The sequence below is a fragment of the Rissa tridactyla genome, chromosome 8, assembly GCF_028500815.1.
Source record: "Rissa tridactyla isolate bRisTri1 chromosome 8, bRisTri1.patW.cur.20221130, whole genome shotgun sequence".
Classification (NCBI taxonomy): Eukaryota; Metazoa; Chordata; class Aves; order Charadriiformes; family Laridae; genus Rissa; species Rissa tridactyla.
In genome coordinates, this window is record NC_071473.1 from 39,208,552 (window position 1) to 39,224,540 (window position 15,989).

Here is a 15,989-nt window from a genome sequence, read left to right on the forward strand (position 1 = left end):
CTGTGGTCATCCAGCATAGTCCAGCTGTAACCCTAACGATGCATTTCTCTTGGAACTTAGCTGGAGTTCGGTGTTGGAAAAGTGCAGATGAACTTCCTTCATTTGTTGAGCTCAGAAGCAACTCATAGCATCACAGTTCATTGTCTGAACACACCAATGTGGAGATTAAATAAAGCAGATGGCCAGAAAACGTCTGTTAGCTTCAAAGGATGGAATGGTCAAATATTTAAAGCAAATACGTTACTTGAACCGAAGGTGCTTATGGATGAATGCATGGTAAATACTTTTTAGCACTAGCATTATTATTAGACATTATTAACTTTCTGCAAATAACAATCATTGAGATTCACATCCCTTAAAGATTACTTCTTACGTTGTTCTGCATATGTCTTTATATGTCAACCTTTTGATATTGAATTCAACATCTACCCAAACGTAAAAGCAATTGCAGTAATAGAGGATATCTATACTTGCTGTTTGCATTGAGTGTCATGTATTTCAAGACTCTACTAAGACGCTGGAGAGAGATCAGAACAGAAATAAGGAGGTTCTTGAGGAAACTTCAGGAACGGTTAGTCTCAAAATGAAAATTCAGGCTTCTGTAAGAGTTCTGTTGAGGTTACCTAACACCAGATCTCAGGTTCAAACAGGCTGGAAATTATTTTTTTGGACTACTAAATATCTTTAAATTTATTGACTATGAGTCAGTCATTTGGATACTTAATAAAATAATGATGATTGGAAATGGACTCCATTGATAACTAAAATATTAAATTGTATGTAGGAAAAATTGGAAGAGCTTATTAATTTTCTAATGCCTATTAGATTGCTCCACTTACCAAGATGTGGGCCATTTGGTAAATGTCTTGGTAGAACACTATGACATTTAGGAGACAGGCACTTTACACTTCCAGTGTTTTATACCTCTGCTTTCACTTACAATAATGAAAGATGTGAGACAGGTTCCATATCAATACAGGGGTGTCAAGTGAGATTTTTAATCTCAAGATAGGAAGTGGTTTTACTGAGGCACTTCAAAGCAGTTATGCTTCCAACCTTTATTGGCACATGCTAATGAGATGCTCCAGCCTGTGCCGTGCAGCTAAGGTATGGCCGTGGAAGCCCCTTCTCCCCACCTCCCAATCTGTTTGGGACTGGTTTAATCCCTGAAAAAAAACATAAGGCATACAGTAGTAGCTATTGAGAAGTGCCATTTTTCTGTGAGATTCTGTGAGATCTGTCGCTCTTTCTGTGGGAAACTATGTATTGTATAGATCTGCTGCAGAATCTCACACATTTCCCTCTCTGCAGGGATTTCACTTTTCAGTGGTGCCTGCTGTACTCCGTGGGTTTCAAGAACGGAGTGATTGCAACCATTGAGGCACTCCCAGCCTCAGACAATGTTACAATGTTATTTTATAATTTTTATGAGGTGTCAATTTTTTTACTGAGATTTTTAAAGGATTAGAATATTCAATACAAAGTTCATGGCAAAAATGCAGCTCTCGTTTGCCACGATTCTTCTTCAAGGGCCTACAAAGTCATTCAAGTGCCTGTAGAGTTCATAACCTGAGACCTACCGTTCAGATTGAGAGGTGAATTTAGCAAGAGCTCTGCGAGTCTGTATGAGCCCAGGCCTGCTTGCAGAGTGACAGGCGAAGTGACGTGTTGCACTGTGTCTGCATCTGCTCCAGCGGGATTCCAGACTGGGCTTTTTTACAGTTAGTTTTGCCAGGAGTGCCCTTGAAATGCCATTTATTCAGTTACACAGTTTCTTTAGGAACTGCTGTGAGAAGAAATGTTTCTGTGTGCTTGTCCTCCTCCTCTCATTCTTCAGGCACAATTTCCATTTGTGTTTTGAGGCTCATCGTTGATGTGAATCTTAGTATTCTGCATCTGTGTGTTGCAGGTTGAAGATGGCAGCTGGCACAAGACACAGTTCTTTTTTCACACTCAGGACACTAATCAGCTTCCAGTTGTTCAAGTTAACGCACTTCCTCATCTCAAACCAGGACAGCAGCACTTCATAGAAAGTGGTTCGGTGTGCTTCCTTTAAGGTTTCTGTCCTGGGGTTTTTTGCATCAACACAGATACATAGATTGCTGCATACATTGAATGCAAAAGGAATGATCCATTACAGGCAAAATTACTAGGAAACTGACGAATCGTTTTGAACAGTGTTGGTTAAAGAACCTCAGGAAGAAAAAGACTTCCTCCTAAGGAGAAATGGCATTGAAAAAGAAAAGAAAAGAAAAGAAAAGAAAAGAAAGAAAGAAAGAAAGAAAGAAAGAAAAGAAAGAAAGAAAAGAAAGAAAGAACTACAACGATTTTCATAAAGTATTTAAAAAATTGGTTGGTGCTTTCTTGCATAATTTCCTGGAACTGAGTATCTGAACACGGAATTTTTCAGGACCTCTAGTGTTCTTAGTGATCTCTTTAACAGCACTGCAAAAAAACCATCCCGAAGAAAGCTAGAGACATACAATACTAAGGAGCAATACTGGCTAATGCTCCTAAATGTGCAATAGCTTATATATGAAAAGTGAATTATGCCACAGTACAATATGTCTTCTTTTCTTAAGCATTGTTTTATTCTAGTCCATTGTGGACACATACATCTTAACAGATGGCACACTACCTCTTTTGTGTTTCCTGTCCATGTTGCCTTGGTGCTCTTCATAACACAAGGTGCTTGTGGCCTTATCAGAGATTATTTGAGTCCCTTTTTATCTTTCAGACTGTATGTGCTGGTTACATCGGGATATGTTTCTGTTGTAAAGGTACTTATTTTAAATCATTGGTCATATACTTCACTACAATTAAAACATTATTTATGTGGATTTCTTGTTTAAAATATTTTTGTGTACTGTTGGAAATGGTATATGAGACATCACATTGTATATGATGCATATAGTCAGAACAGTTAGCTTTACAGCCATTGTAAAAACTGTTGTAGAAGAGCTACCTACAGTAGTTTTGAGTTTTAGATCCTGTATTTCAGTTAACATTTCTAATGCCAAAGGCATCTTGAGATGATATATTGTGTATATATATTTTTAATTTGTGAAAAAAATCTACTACAGCATGTCTTCTGAATGGCTGCTGTTAAATTATAATCAGCATTTCATCAACCTTAGAAATTCCATTTTTTGCAATGTTATTAGATCATTTTGGGTTTTTCAAATTAAGCCTAAAATGTTCAACCATCTTTATTAAAAAAGGAACAATTTTATCATTAGGAAAAGCACTCTTTATAATGATATGCCTCTATCTATTATGAATCCAAAGGGTGCTCAGTAGTACATGGCAAGGTGATACCAGGCTTTACTGGGGACCAGGGGAGTGTTCAAACAACTTGTTTAACTGTCTTGATCCACAGGAAACCGTACTTACCAAAGTATAATAAAATAAGCTTACAAGCTATCTGTTTGTCTTTTACTATTCTGTTTTGTATTGTATAGTTTATTCTTAGTAACGATGCAAATCCTCTAGAAGGGTACTTGTTAGGTTAGGCTTCCTTTACCGAGGGGAAAAGCACACGCCTCCTGCCATGGAATACTGCGAGAGTGACGGTATTTACTTTTACGAGGTAACGTATGCATACGTCCCATTTTACATTTCATAGAGAAGCATCAGGTTTGTTCCCTTGGAGAAAATCTGATAAAATTAAAACCAAAGCAAGATTACAGAGTGATGATAAAGGTTAGAGAAAATGTCTCACTTTTTGCATTTACACCCTGACAGCAGCATCACTTGACATTTGCTCTTAGTTTGGCTGTGGAGCTGATGTTGTGACAAATGGATTATTTTTTGTAAGAATGTCATCTTTTAGAAAATGTTCTGCTTCATTTATATTTTTATTAGTCTCATTGCCCTATTTTTGGAAATTCTTTATAGCCTATATTTATGCTTTATATTAGCATGTCTCAGAAATTACCTATTTAAAAAACAAATCGCTTAAAGTGTTATAAGGCTGCTGAGATGTACATGTGTGTGTTTCTGTAGTTGAGGCAGAAATGCCCATCCTGTGGAGGCAGCACGCTGAACGGGTGCTGCGGAACGCTGAGAGGTGACAACGCGCCGTGTGGCCTCAGCTGCAGGTTGCCAGAAACGCTTGGCTGAAAGCCTCCCGTTTGACAGCACAAAGGTTTGCAGTGCCGTGTGTGTTTTGGAAAGCCTCTTGCGTTCAGACATCTCTGCTAGAGCTCACGAAGTCGTTCACAGGAGATCTTGTACCATTTTGTCCCGCAATGTTAACAAGTATCTGTACGCTGCAATTGATTTTGTATGGTTTCTGAGGTGGTTGCCTACTTTGTTACCCTGACTTTTAGAGCCGTCCATGATCTAGATTACGAGTCTTTGTCACAATCCTTTTATCCCTCTTCCTTCTTTTTCATGGTTAAAAACCCATTAAAAAGCACCTGGGAAGAGGGGCTTTGAAACAGCCTAAGGCAGGAGGGATAAAGCCTAGAGGCGACAGGATACTCTCAGCGCCGCGCGGAGAGGGCGATCGCATCTTTGCTCCATCCTCAAGCGGCTGGGACTGGGGTCTTTCTCCCCTGCCCCGGGGCAAGGCCCGGCCCGCGGTGCGGCCGACTGAAACCACCGCCCCCGCCCCCGCCCGAGGGCCGCCAGGCGGCGCCGCCGCTCAGGAAAGGCCGCGGCCGGGCCCGCCCCGGCCAGGCCCCGTCGGGCACCGCGTGGGGAGGCGGCGCCGCGCAGCCATGGCGGAGCCGGAAGGCCCCGAGAGCCATCGGCGGTCGGCGGGCGGGCGGAAGATGTCCCTGCAGAGGTAGGGGCGACGGCAGGGGACGGGAGCGCCCTCAGGTGTCCTGCGGAGGGCCCCTGGCCTGCGGCGTCTGCGGCCGCCGAGCCTCCCGGCCGGCCGGGCCCCGGGAGCGCCTCCCTCGGGCTCCGCGAAAACTCGGGGCCGCCCAAGGGAAAAGCTGCGCCGGCCTTTCCTCACGCAGCGCCGCCGCGGGCCTGCCCTCGGCGGCTCCGCGGGGCCTGCTGCGGGCTGGGCCGGGCCGGGCCTGCCCCGGCGGCTCCGTGGGGCCTGCTGCGGGCCGGGTCGGACCGGGCCTGCCCCGCCCCGGGGAACGCAGGTGGCCGAGGAACGCGGCGTGGCCGCCTGCTGCCCTGCAGCCCCCGCGCCTTCTCGTTTGCCCTCTGTACGTGGGGAGAGGAGCGGCCCTCCGTGCGGTGGGCGTTAGCGCTCGGGTAGGGGCCGTTCCGTGGTGACATGAGGGAGGGAACTGTTCCGGCCGCGTGGTGAGTTTTGTCCTCGGTAGCAGCGTCAGCTTCTGCCTGTTCATTGGGGTCTGCGGGCAGGTGATGTGCGGCAAAACAGTCGTGAAGGTTACACGTTGTGCCTGAGAGGTTCCCTGACGTTGGGATTGGCACTGCTAACAGCCGGAAGAAGTTTTCCTGACGATATTGTCATGTCTTTTTCTGTGTTATTGAAAAAATGAGATGCAGTGTTCAGGTTTTATTAAGAGGTACTTTTTACTTCTTTCAGGTGTGAAACTTGTAGTAAAGAGGAAGCTAAGTACAGATGTCCACGATGCCTGAAATATTCGTGCAGGTACTTATTATCTGAATTAAACTGTTGTGGTTTTTTCTCACACTTAGGCTGAACATGGCATGTTAATGTTTTTCTTTTTGTCATTTCAGTCTATTGTGTGTAAAGAAGCATAAGCTTGCGCTGAGCTGTAATGGAGTCAGGGATAAAACAGCGTTTGTCTCTGTAAATGAATTTACTGATTTGAACCTTTTGAGTGGTAAGAATATTTCTTGTGCTTTTTAAAGTTAATTGTTTTTACTAAGTTAGCACTACAGTTTTTCCTGGTTCTTTTTTTTACCTTCAGATTATCGTTTCCTGGAAGATGTAGGAAGGACAGCTGATGCTGCTGCTCGACATCTTGCTATGCATAGTTCAACAACAAAAAGACACGTAAGTTTTAAATTAGTAGCTTGGTCTGTTGGAGATAGGGTTGACTACCTTTGAACTCTCACTGAGGCAGTCCCAGCCCAAATTTCAGAGCTGATATCTCTCTAGAAAGTATGAATGACCCTGAATTTTAGAGCCAGAAATCAAAAGTCTCTAGATTTATGTAATAGTAGTATTGACAGCTACATCCAATTGCTTAGACGAATAGATTGCTAACAGTGTACATTCTTAAAATTAATGCATGATCGCTTTTGCTGTTTGATGATGGATGTGTGTTAAGAAAGCCTGAATGTTTTCCTTCCACCTCCACAACTTTTTTGAGTTTTTTAAGCACAATATTCGTAGGTAAGCAATGGATTTATTAATTTCCTAAAAATTATTGCGTGCTTCCCCATGTACCAAATGAAGGCAACTAGAGGTCCGCAAAGAATAAATTTATGCAACAATGAAGTAAAAGCCAGCCTTCCAAGGGTGAGAGGGATTTTATATTGAAACTCTTCCATTCCCTGTATTGCGTTTCCTGAAAGTCCTATGATGATAAACTGCGAAGACCAAGATCAAGAAGGAAAAACCAAAATCCGTTCTGAAATACTTGACTCATTGATACATCGCAGAAGGGCATCAGGGCCGTGTTGTTTCACAGTCTTGTGAAGATATCTTTAAGTGTAGCTCTAAACTCACTTGGAGAGGACTCATGTTGATGTCAAAGTAAATTCAGAAGACTCCAGCTTTCTCTCAGGGTGAAGTCATGCTCTGTGCATGTGCTTACCACCATGATGTCTCAAAAACATGCGCTGAAGATGGTGAGATGCTACATAGGTAGCCATTTTTAGGGGGTGGTACTAGACATGTTTATGGGATGATATCCTTAGTGCTACCTTCCAATTGGAATTTGTCAGAGTGGCTGAGATGGTGCTTGTCCATCCCTTCTGCTAGTGGGATTGTAGCCCAAAAAACAGTTTTGTGGGTGGTACTACACCCACAATGGTTGGCTGTGGCTTTCATGGTATGTTAGAGAACTTTTACTATAAAGAGGTCATTGGCGTGTTGTTTTCTAACTTCACCTGAAAATGTTTTAGATAGTTTCTGGGCTTACTTTATTAACTTTTTCATTCTTTTTTTTTTTTAAAAGTCAAAGAAAGCGCTTCATTAAATGTGGCCTTTTCTGTGATTTTCCCATGATTCCTGTCAGCATGACTCTTATTGTTTAACTTTCAGGTTTTGAATATATTACTCGGATTTTTGAAAAAAAAATTGTTTTTATTTTTTGCTAGTTATTTTCCTTGAGAAACAAAGCTCAAAAGTGTAACATTGACCTGAGAACACTGCCCATTGGATTTACAAAAAGAAGGGAAAATTCAACCACCTTCAATTCCACGTGAGTCTTCAGTTGGTTACCATCAGCAATATCTTGTTTTCACTGTACATACAATGTTGGGAATCAGAATTCATACTGATATGCTTGCTTTTAAAATCTGTTAGTTGCATGATTTTTTTTACAAAAAGCTATCTAGATTTAATATTTTGTGCTGCAGGTTTTAATTTTTTAGGCTTTTTGACCTCAGTTTAACAGCTTATGCAATTTATGCTGTATTTTGAAAAATCCCAGCATTGAGTAACAGGAGGAAGAATCAGTGTTGTTGTGTTTTTCTGTCTTTTAATTAACATTCAGTTTTGTTGCCGGAGAAAGAAAAAACTTCTTTAAAGGTTTATGATAGAGTATTGATATAGAATGATTGCAAAAAATCCCTCTCTCTGAAAAGGCTGACTAAGTCTGAAGAGATACTTCCAATACAGTTACCTCTGTTGGATGCTGCGTTAGGAGTTGCTGTGCTGGATGATGTGGATGCTTGATACAGCACAGCTTAGGGAGACAAATGCAGACAGGCACATGTTAATTCAGGAAAAAGACTAAGAAGACTATCCACTCTGTGGTTTTTCTCTGATATCCAGAGTTTGTATTTTAAAGTATTGTCACAGTAAAAATAAAACAAAAATTACAAAGTACTTTGTTACATCAGGAAACAGGTCTAGAGTTCAGTGCAATGATTTACTGGGAGCCTTCTGAGCTGCTCACAGTAATCAGCTGTGCCAGCTACCCTGATGGCTCCTCTGCTTGTTGTCTTCATGGTCTCAGTTTTGGTGGCAAGTTCTGTTTTCAGGATGCATTTTTCCCTCTCTTCTCTGAGATGTACAAGCCATGCTGTTAAGCGCAGCGTCTGGCAGGGCGAGGTGGCAGTGGCTGGGCGCTGAGTAGCCACCAGGTGTCCCTCTCTGACAAAGCAGAAACCAGCCTGAAAAACTGCTCAACGGACTTGCCTGTGGAATTTCTTCTGTTCTGTGGCAAAAGCATGGTTTTTTGGTTTTGCAGATGTCTTAATTTTTAGCAGAACATAAGGCGTAAAATAAATGTAGAAGTGTAACCTTTTAAAGTTACATATTTTTATAGTTCTGCTAGAGAAAACCCAAGGTGGATCAAAGGAAAGAAAGGAAATCTGGGCCATTTTCTCCTCCCTCTACCCCAAATTTATACATCACTGAGGCTCTCTCAGAGAAGAGACCAGGGGATAGCCCCAAACCTTGCAGGTGTTAGTCATGTGAGCAGAGGCTCTGCCTCTGCACTGACTTCCTCTTCCTGGGCCACATACTCTGCCTTTTACAGATACCCTGTGCTAGTCTCATGCTGTAGAAGTATCTAAGGCTTAGAGCTGAGTTTAACTTACCTGGGAAATTTCCTTAGTGTTATGGATAAAACAACTTAAACATCCTTAGGAGTACATGGTAAGGGAGTAGTCTGAAAGAGCCAGAGCAAGTGCAGAAAGCCTGGGGATGGTGGGATCGGCAGCTACAAGGATAGAACAACAGAAAAGGCAGAGATATAGGGAGGTTCAACACTACTGGGAGGATCCTGGACGTGGTACAATGCTGTGCTGACAGAAATTTGCCTTCATGTAACATGCTTTTAAGTTCTTTTTCTCTAGAAAGCCTTTTTGGATACATGCTGAAGTGTATAGAATCATAGGATAGTGTGGGTTGAAAGGGACCTTTAAAGGTCATCTAGTGCAACCCCACTGCAATGAGCAGGGACGTCTTCAACTAGACCAGGTTGCTCAGAGCCCTCAGAGTCCAGCCTGACCTTGAACACTTCCAACGATGGGGCATCAACAACTTCTCTGGGCAACCTGTGTTCCAGTGTCTCACCTCCCACGTCATAAAAAATTTGTTCCTTATATCTAGTCTAAATCTACCCTATTTTAGTTTAAAAGCATTACCCCTTGTCCTGTTGCAACAGGCCCTACTAAATATTTTGTCCCCCTCTTTCTTATAAGCCCCCTATAAGTATTGAAATACTGCAGTAAGGTCTCCCGGGAGCGAGCTTTTCTCCAGGCTGAATAACCCCCAACTCTCTCAGCCTGTCCTCACAGGAGGGGTGCTCCAGCCCTCTGATCATTTTTGTGGCCCTTCTCTGGAGCCACTCCAACAGGTCCATGTCTTTCCTGTGCTGAGGGCTCCAGAGCTGTACACAGTACTCCAAGTGGGGTGTCACGTCCCTCCACCTGTTGGCCATGCTGCTTTTGATGCAGGATGTGGTTGGCTTCCTGGCTGCAAGCACACATTGCTGGCTCAGGTCCTGCTTTTAATCCACCAATATGCCCAAATCCTTGGCAGGGCTGCTCTCAATCCCTTCATTCCCCAGCCTCTGTTGATACCAGGGGTTGTCCCGACCCAGATGCAGGACCTTGCACTTGGCCTTGTTGAATCTCATGAGGTTCACATGGGCCCACTTCTCGAGCTTGTCCAGGGCCTGCTGGATGGCATCCCTCAGGCATGTCAACCTCACCACTCAGCTTGGTGTCATCTGCAAACTTGCTGAGGGTGCACCTGATGCTACTGTCTGTGCCATTGATGAACATATTGAACAGTACTGGTCCCAATACAGACTCCTGAGGGACACCACTTGTCACCAGTCACCATCTGGACATTGAGCCATTGCTCACTACCCTCTGGATGCGACCATCCAGCCAGTTTCTCATCTGAAGTGTAACTTGTGTTGGGAACAAAATAGGTTTGAGCAGATCACGCTTTCATACATGTCATGTGCATTAAGTTGTTTAACAGAAGCAGATTTAAAAACTAAGAGGATGGGGCAAGGAAGGTGGCTTACTGGCAAACAGGCATGGAAGTATGATTCTATGATTCTATTTCCCAGGCTGTCTGGGAGAATGCCTTACTGGTTTTTGTCAATCATAAAGCCCTGGGGTATTTTTGCTGTTGTTTTGGAATGCTAGCCTTTCTGGGACTTTCACATCCCATCAGAAAGATCGTGATAACGTTCTCTTTTCTTAAGAGGGTAGAAAGTAACTGTCTATTTCCTGTAAATGCTGTCCAAGGGTATGGAATACACTCAGACAGTGCTACACAAAGGACATTCCCTCTCTTTTGCTGCTGCTGTTATTCATGCAGCAATGGGCTGTTTGAATTCAGTGATACAGACTAAAAACTAACCTTTGGTTTTGGTTGGGGTTTTTTGGGTTTTTTTAATTGGCATGTTTTGCTTACTCTCCTTACATGGGTTCCTGAGGAATCAAACCTCAGCTTTGATTGAACCAGTGAGTTTCAGCCATATAACACCTGTCTCGTGTGACTTCATGACACCCCATACGTTTTGTTTGATGTTACATTCAAATGAGGTAAAGCTCTACAAATAGAGCTTAGCACCTGACAGCAGTCACGGTCTGGTGGGTCTACTCTTCTGTAGATCTGAACCCCTTCTGCTGTTCGTCAGTCGAGATTTGTAGAGGGGTTGCTCCGGAGGGCGGAGGTTAGAAGCTGCTACACATATGTGTGTGGAAAGCTGAGAACAATCTTCTCTGATGTCCTCTTTATGCTCTCGATGTGAGCCAGGCTGTTAGGCTGTACAAAGCAGGAATGAGAGCAATCCAAAATTAGGAAGTACAAGATGTATTCTTGTGTCATCCCCTGCCCCTGCCAGCTCTGGAGGAAAAATCAGTGATTGTTTGGATGTGTTAACCAGACTCTTTAATTTCCTGGTTTCTATTAGTTTATTTGCTAAATTCATTGTTGTGCCAATGCTGGGCATCACATGGATTAGACTAACTTGTAATATTGAATATCTAGGTAATGGAGTGTCATTAGAAAGTAGGGTCTGAGTCCAGTTTCTGACCCCGTGGGACATCTGACTCAGAGATGGTTTAGGACACCTTATTCACAAATTACTTTTAATGTGCTGCTTCACCCTACCTTTCCTGTGGTACCATTGTTTTCCAGTAGAAGTGATAGTTCCCCTTCTGGACGCATGCTGCCATGGAGCTGGGGTGGCCTGCTGGGATAGGGAGCCTTTGGGAAAGGGGTGGAGAATGTGACTGGGTTGGGACGAGAGCTGGGGCAGGAACGGGGGAGCTCCGGCCAGCAGGTCAAACAGGAAGAGAGGTTGCAGCTCCGTGGCTCCGGGTTCCCTGGTGGGAGATGATGACAGCTGTGAGACGCTGAAACGGGGCAGTGCGGCTCCCTCAGCTCTGCAGCCTGCGCTGCCCTGCGCCTACCCTCCCTGCTGCTTGCACTGTCACGGGCATCTCCACCCAGCCACCCTCCTCCCTGCTCCACTCACAGCACCTCCCCGGCAAAATCCTTCTTACCTCGCATCCCCGCCAAGAGGGGCCAGAGGGCTACAAGTCTCCTCACCAGGGGAAGGCATGCCTGCAGCTTGGGAGCATTTGATCAGAGGATACATGTGGGAGAAGAAGGAATCTTTTTCATTATCTGCCTTCTTTGATTTAATTTGGAGAACAAAATGGGATTTGGGATTAGCATCAATTAAGAGATCATTAGTATTACAGAAGCTACTTTGAGGTGTACCCAAAACCCCTAAAATGTCAACTTTAATCCTTAGCTAGGTAGAGATAATTAAAATTAATTGTTTGAAGTGTTGCTGGTCTTGAGAATTTACCAAGGAGTTATCTGAGCTGGATTTTTGACTAATATTACGCTGTTAGAGCTGTTAAACTTGAATTTAGTTGTTACTTAGTACCTAGTTTTGCTTGCTTTCTAGGACCCATCCACGTTAGTTCCCAGCCAAAGGAATGCTACTCTGAAGTGATCAGAGAGCAGGATGTTCAGTAAATCAGTAGCTTTTCAGAACATCCCCATGTGAAGATGAGTACTGAGCTCTCTACGTGAGATTATTTTTTTTCTTTTTTAGCAACTGAAATGTTTTATTCTCATAGTGAATATGATGGTAATTTTGTGTACTAGCAGAAGCTGAAGAGGGGAATAGTTTTATTCTTTAAAGATTATTACAGTTTGGGTTGCTTGGTCATGACAGCGTCCCTTTGATTTACACAGAACACTCAGTTCAAGCCCGGCATATGTGACTGTTGCAACACACATGGTTAGTAACGTCTCCTGCTCTTGGGAGGCCCCTTGATGGAAGGCCATATGTGTTACAAAGGAAGTGCACTTCAGTTTCTTCATTGATTGTCTTGCTGTTTACTGTAACTAGGAAACATATGAACTTCCAGTAGAAATATTCCAGTTTTATTGTTTATATGTCAAATCCAGGAATTATCTTGATGGAAGTTTCAAGAAAACGGAGACATCCTCTTTTGTGTGCCATTGTTAGAAGTGCAACAAAGTCAATTTGGCACTAGGAACACAGAGTTTAGTGCGGCTGGAGGGGATGAAATCATCACACTTCTTCATGATCTCTTATTTGAAATTTTATTCTTTTAATCCTCAAGAGAATCCAGTTACTTACTTTGGCTGAATCTTCACTGCTTAAGAAAGTTGAGAAAGGCATTATTATCCAAAGGTGTAGATACTGAATGCCCAGTATTTCAATTAAACTTTAGCGCATTATGTGAGAGTACTGGATATTGACAAATTAAAGGATAACTGGTCCTTCATTAAACTCCTTTAGGTCCTTTTCATCTCTTTTATCCATTCAAAATAACATAGACAGGAAATACTACAGTATTTGCACTTTGGTATAAGATGTCCTGTATAATATTTTTAAAACATTTTAAGAATATTAGTTTCTAAATAGAAACAAAATCATCAGTGAATCACTGTCTTTGAGAGGTTGTCAGTGAAGTACTTCTGCAGAGCCAGAACTGCAGTTGGTATCTTAAAATGTGATGAATTTGGAATTTTTTATCAATATATATTTTATTTTACGTATATATACGTACACATTTTGAAAGGTTTTATATGCATAAAACCTACTGCAATCTAGGCGAAATTTATGAGATGTTTCTTAGATGTTTTAAGAAATACGTAAATGTTGGACTCTTGTAAAAATGTGCCAAGTCACTTAACTGGCATGTCCAAGTCCCAGAATCCTTTTTAGACCTGTTCTTTAATTCCCAGCAGCTGTAGTGCCTACACCTGCAGTACTTAGAGCATCTTCCAAGGTACTGCCTTAACTATAAAAGATGGTGAGACTTTTTGCAGTTGTCCTGAGAGCTAGCTGAAGGTGACAGCCACTTTGTATACTCTGCTGCTTGTTTTGTAACATCAGAAATAAAAATCTTTCCGTTGCTGCTGTGAAAAAATTAAAAATCATTTACATGAAATTTGGTGAAAACTACAGTTTATTATAGAAAATATATATTATTTTTTTTTAAGTTTTAGGAGAGATGAAAGGGAGACAGTTACTTTGCTTTAGAAGAACAGCAATTGCAAAACAGTCTGTGCACTTCTGAACGTAATTCGCAGCTACATCTCACGCAGGGGAAGAGGTGCTTGGCTCCTCTTTTTCCCTCTGATCAGTTTCCATGCTTCTGAAGTAGCCGGAATAGGATGTTGAAGCCAAGCAATGCAGGGATGGGCTATGATGATGCTTTTACTGACATCAAGGATGTGCTTGTGCCTCATCCAGATCTCTGCCTTTTGGTAGTTTTATAGTCAGTGCCTTGGTATTCAAGAAAACCGTGGAGTGGCGTTCTGTGGCAGGCGAGCGGCATGGAACACTTCATGCAGCGAGCTGTTACTCAACTGCAGATGACTTACCCGATTAAGCATTTTCATTTAGAAAATGAACATAGTACATGTCAGTTGTAGTTGAAGGAAATGCTAACCCAGTGAGCCATAATGGAAAATGAAGTCAGTGAGATGTGGAGCCAGGATGTCTAATTTTAATCAGAACTTGTTGTGAAGCAGCTTTGATAGCATCTACAGTTAACATCAAGTTCTCTAACTGGGCAGAGATTGGTGATGGTGAGGGATACTTCACTTTAATAGCAGGCATCCAGCAAGTTGTTTTTCAAGACTTCGTTATACAGTGAAGAATATGAGGCTATTCCAATTCTAAGCTTCTTTTTTCCTTGGCTCCTTCTACCCACTTCTTAATCTATCTTACCTCTTTCTGCTTGCCATTTACTTTCAGGCAAGAGTACTTTGAAGAGAAATGAAGTAATTAACTGCAGTATTGGTATTAGCATGCTGAAAAAAAAAAATCAACATTTCTGTTTTTCCAAAGTGAAGCTTTTTGACGTGGAATGATCTTTTTAACTTTAGTTAAATAGCAGAAGCTCATAGGTCTTTCTGTGCACTATTCCATAGACTAAATTGTGCCTGGAAGGGGGAGGGAAGGCAAAAGTCTGTGAAGACCCCTCTTAAGCTGATTATACAGCTGCAGTGATGAACTGAGTCTGCCTCAGTGAGCCCACAGGGAACTGGTCTTGCATGTGAAATCAGAATGTGCCACGTGACGACCGTTTCTGCAGACACATCGAGAGTATTCCTAAAAACAGGTAGCATATAGCTAAAAGTACTTCTGGAACACTTCTTTTTCGAGTGCCTGTGTTAGAGACAGCCATCTAGGCCACACGCATGTTTCTGTGAGCCATGTCATAGTTTGTCTGTTTACACTTGTGAAAGGCAGATCTGCAGTACTCGTGATGCTTTGGCTGTCTTGGTTTAAAAAATTGACAGAAAGTCCCCATCACAGAAAGAGTTGGTCATTTAGAGTAGATAAACGTGGCCTGTTTGAAAAAACTGTGGAAGATCATGAGTTAAATGAAAAAATGCTACAAAACCTCATTTTAGTTGATAATGAATAACAAAACCCTCAGGTTTTTTTAAGTGGTTTAATAAACGTGCCCATCATTAGTGTTTTGTGCAGCTAATGATGGTGACCCTATTTCTATGTCTAAAGATTACCAACTGTTACTAAAATCTCCTTGTGAAAATGGCTTGAATTAATACCATGCCATGTTAAATGCCAGATATTAACGTATGTCTGAGAGAGGAATCACAAGCTTGTTAATTGCAAATTAATTGAATTGGTTCCATAACCCTATTGATATTCCAATTTGCTCTATGTGTACGGTAGCGTTGATGCTTCCTTAGAATCATAGAATGGTTAGAGTTGGAAGAGACCCCAATGATCATCCAGTTCCAACCCCCTGCCCTGGGCAGGGACACCTCTCACTAGACCAGGCTGCGCAAAGCCCCATCCAGTCTGGCCTTGAACACTTCCAGGGATGGGGCATCCACGACTTCTCTGGGCAACCTGTTCCAGTGCCTCACCACCCTCACAGTAAAGAATTTCTTCCTGATATCCAATCTAAATCTCCCCTTTTTCAGATTAAAACCGTCACCCCTTGTCCTATCATTACACTCCCTGACAAAGAGTCCCTCACCATGTTTCCTGTAGGACCCCCTTAGGTGCTGGAAGGCTGCTACAAGGTCTGCTTGGAGCCTTCTCTTCTCTAGGCTGAACAACCCCAGCTCTGTCAGCCTGTCCTCATAGGAGAGGTGCTCCAGCCCTCTGATGATCTTCATGGCCCTCCGCTGGACCCGCTCCAACAGGTCCGTGTCCTTATGCTGGTGGCGCCAAAGCTGGACGCAGTGCTCCAGATGGGATCTCACCAGAGCAGAGTAGAAGGGCAGAATCACCTCCCTTGACCTGCTGGCCACACTTCTTTTGATGCAGCCCAGGATGCGGTTGGCTTTCTGTGCTGTGAGCACACATTGCCGGCTCATGTTGACCTTCTGATCAGCCAACACCTTCAAGTCC

General features: G+C 42.9%; 2 protein-coding genes across 2 annotated transcripts in view; both read left to right on the plus strand.

Annotated features, from left to right (window-relative positions):
- The window catches only part of COL24A1 (collagen type XXIV alpha 1 chain), a 150,441-nt gene extending 147,063 nt beyond the window's left edge, over positions 1-3,378 (plus strand). Inside the window, exons 59-60 of the mRNA XM_054212881.1 lie at positions 61-276; positions 1,910-3,378. Of these exons, the coding sequence (XP_054068856.1) occupies positions 61-276; positions 1,910-2,056 (363 nt within the window). The 3' untranslated portion in view covers positions 2,057-3,378. The remainder of the gene's footprint in view (positions 1-60; positions 277-1,909) is intronic.
- A 1,292-nt stretch (positions 3,379-4,670) lies between these two features.
- Positions 4,671-15,989, plus strand: part of ZNHIT6 (zinc finger HIT-type containing 6) — a 34,372-nt gene continuing 23,053 nt past the window's right edge. The window contains exons 1-5 of the mRNA XM_054211496.1: positions 4,671-4,792; positions 5,519-5,584; positions 5,674-5,780; positions 5,868-5,953; positions 7,225-7,328. Of these exons, the coding sequence (XP_054067471.1) occupies positions 4,725-4,792; positions 5,519-5,584; positions 5,674-5,780; positions 5,868-5,953; positions 7,225-7,328 (431 nt within the window). The 5' untranslated portion in view covers positions 4,671-4,724. The remainder of the gene's footprint in view (positions 4,793-5,518; positions 5,585-5,673; positions 5,781-5,867; positions 5,954-7,224; positions 7,329-15,989) is intronic.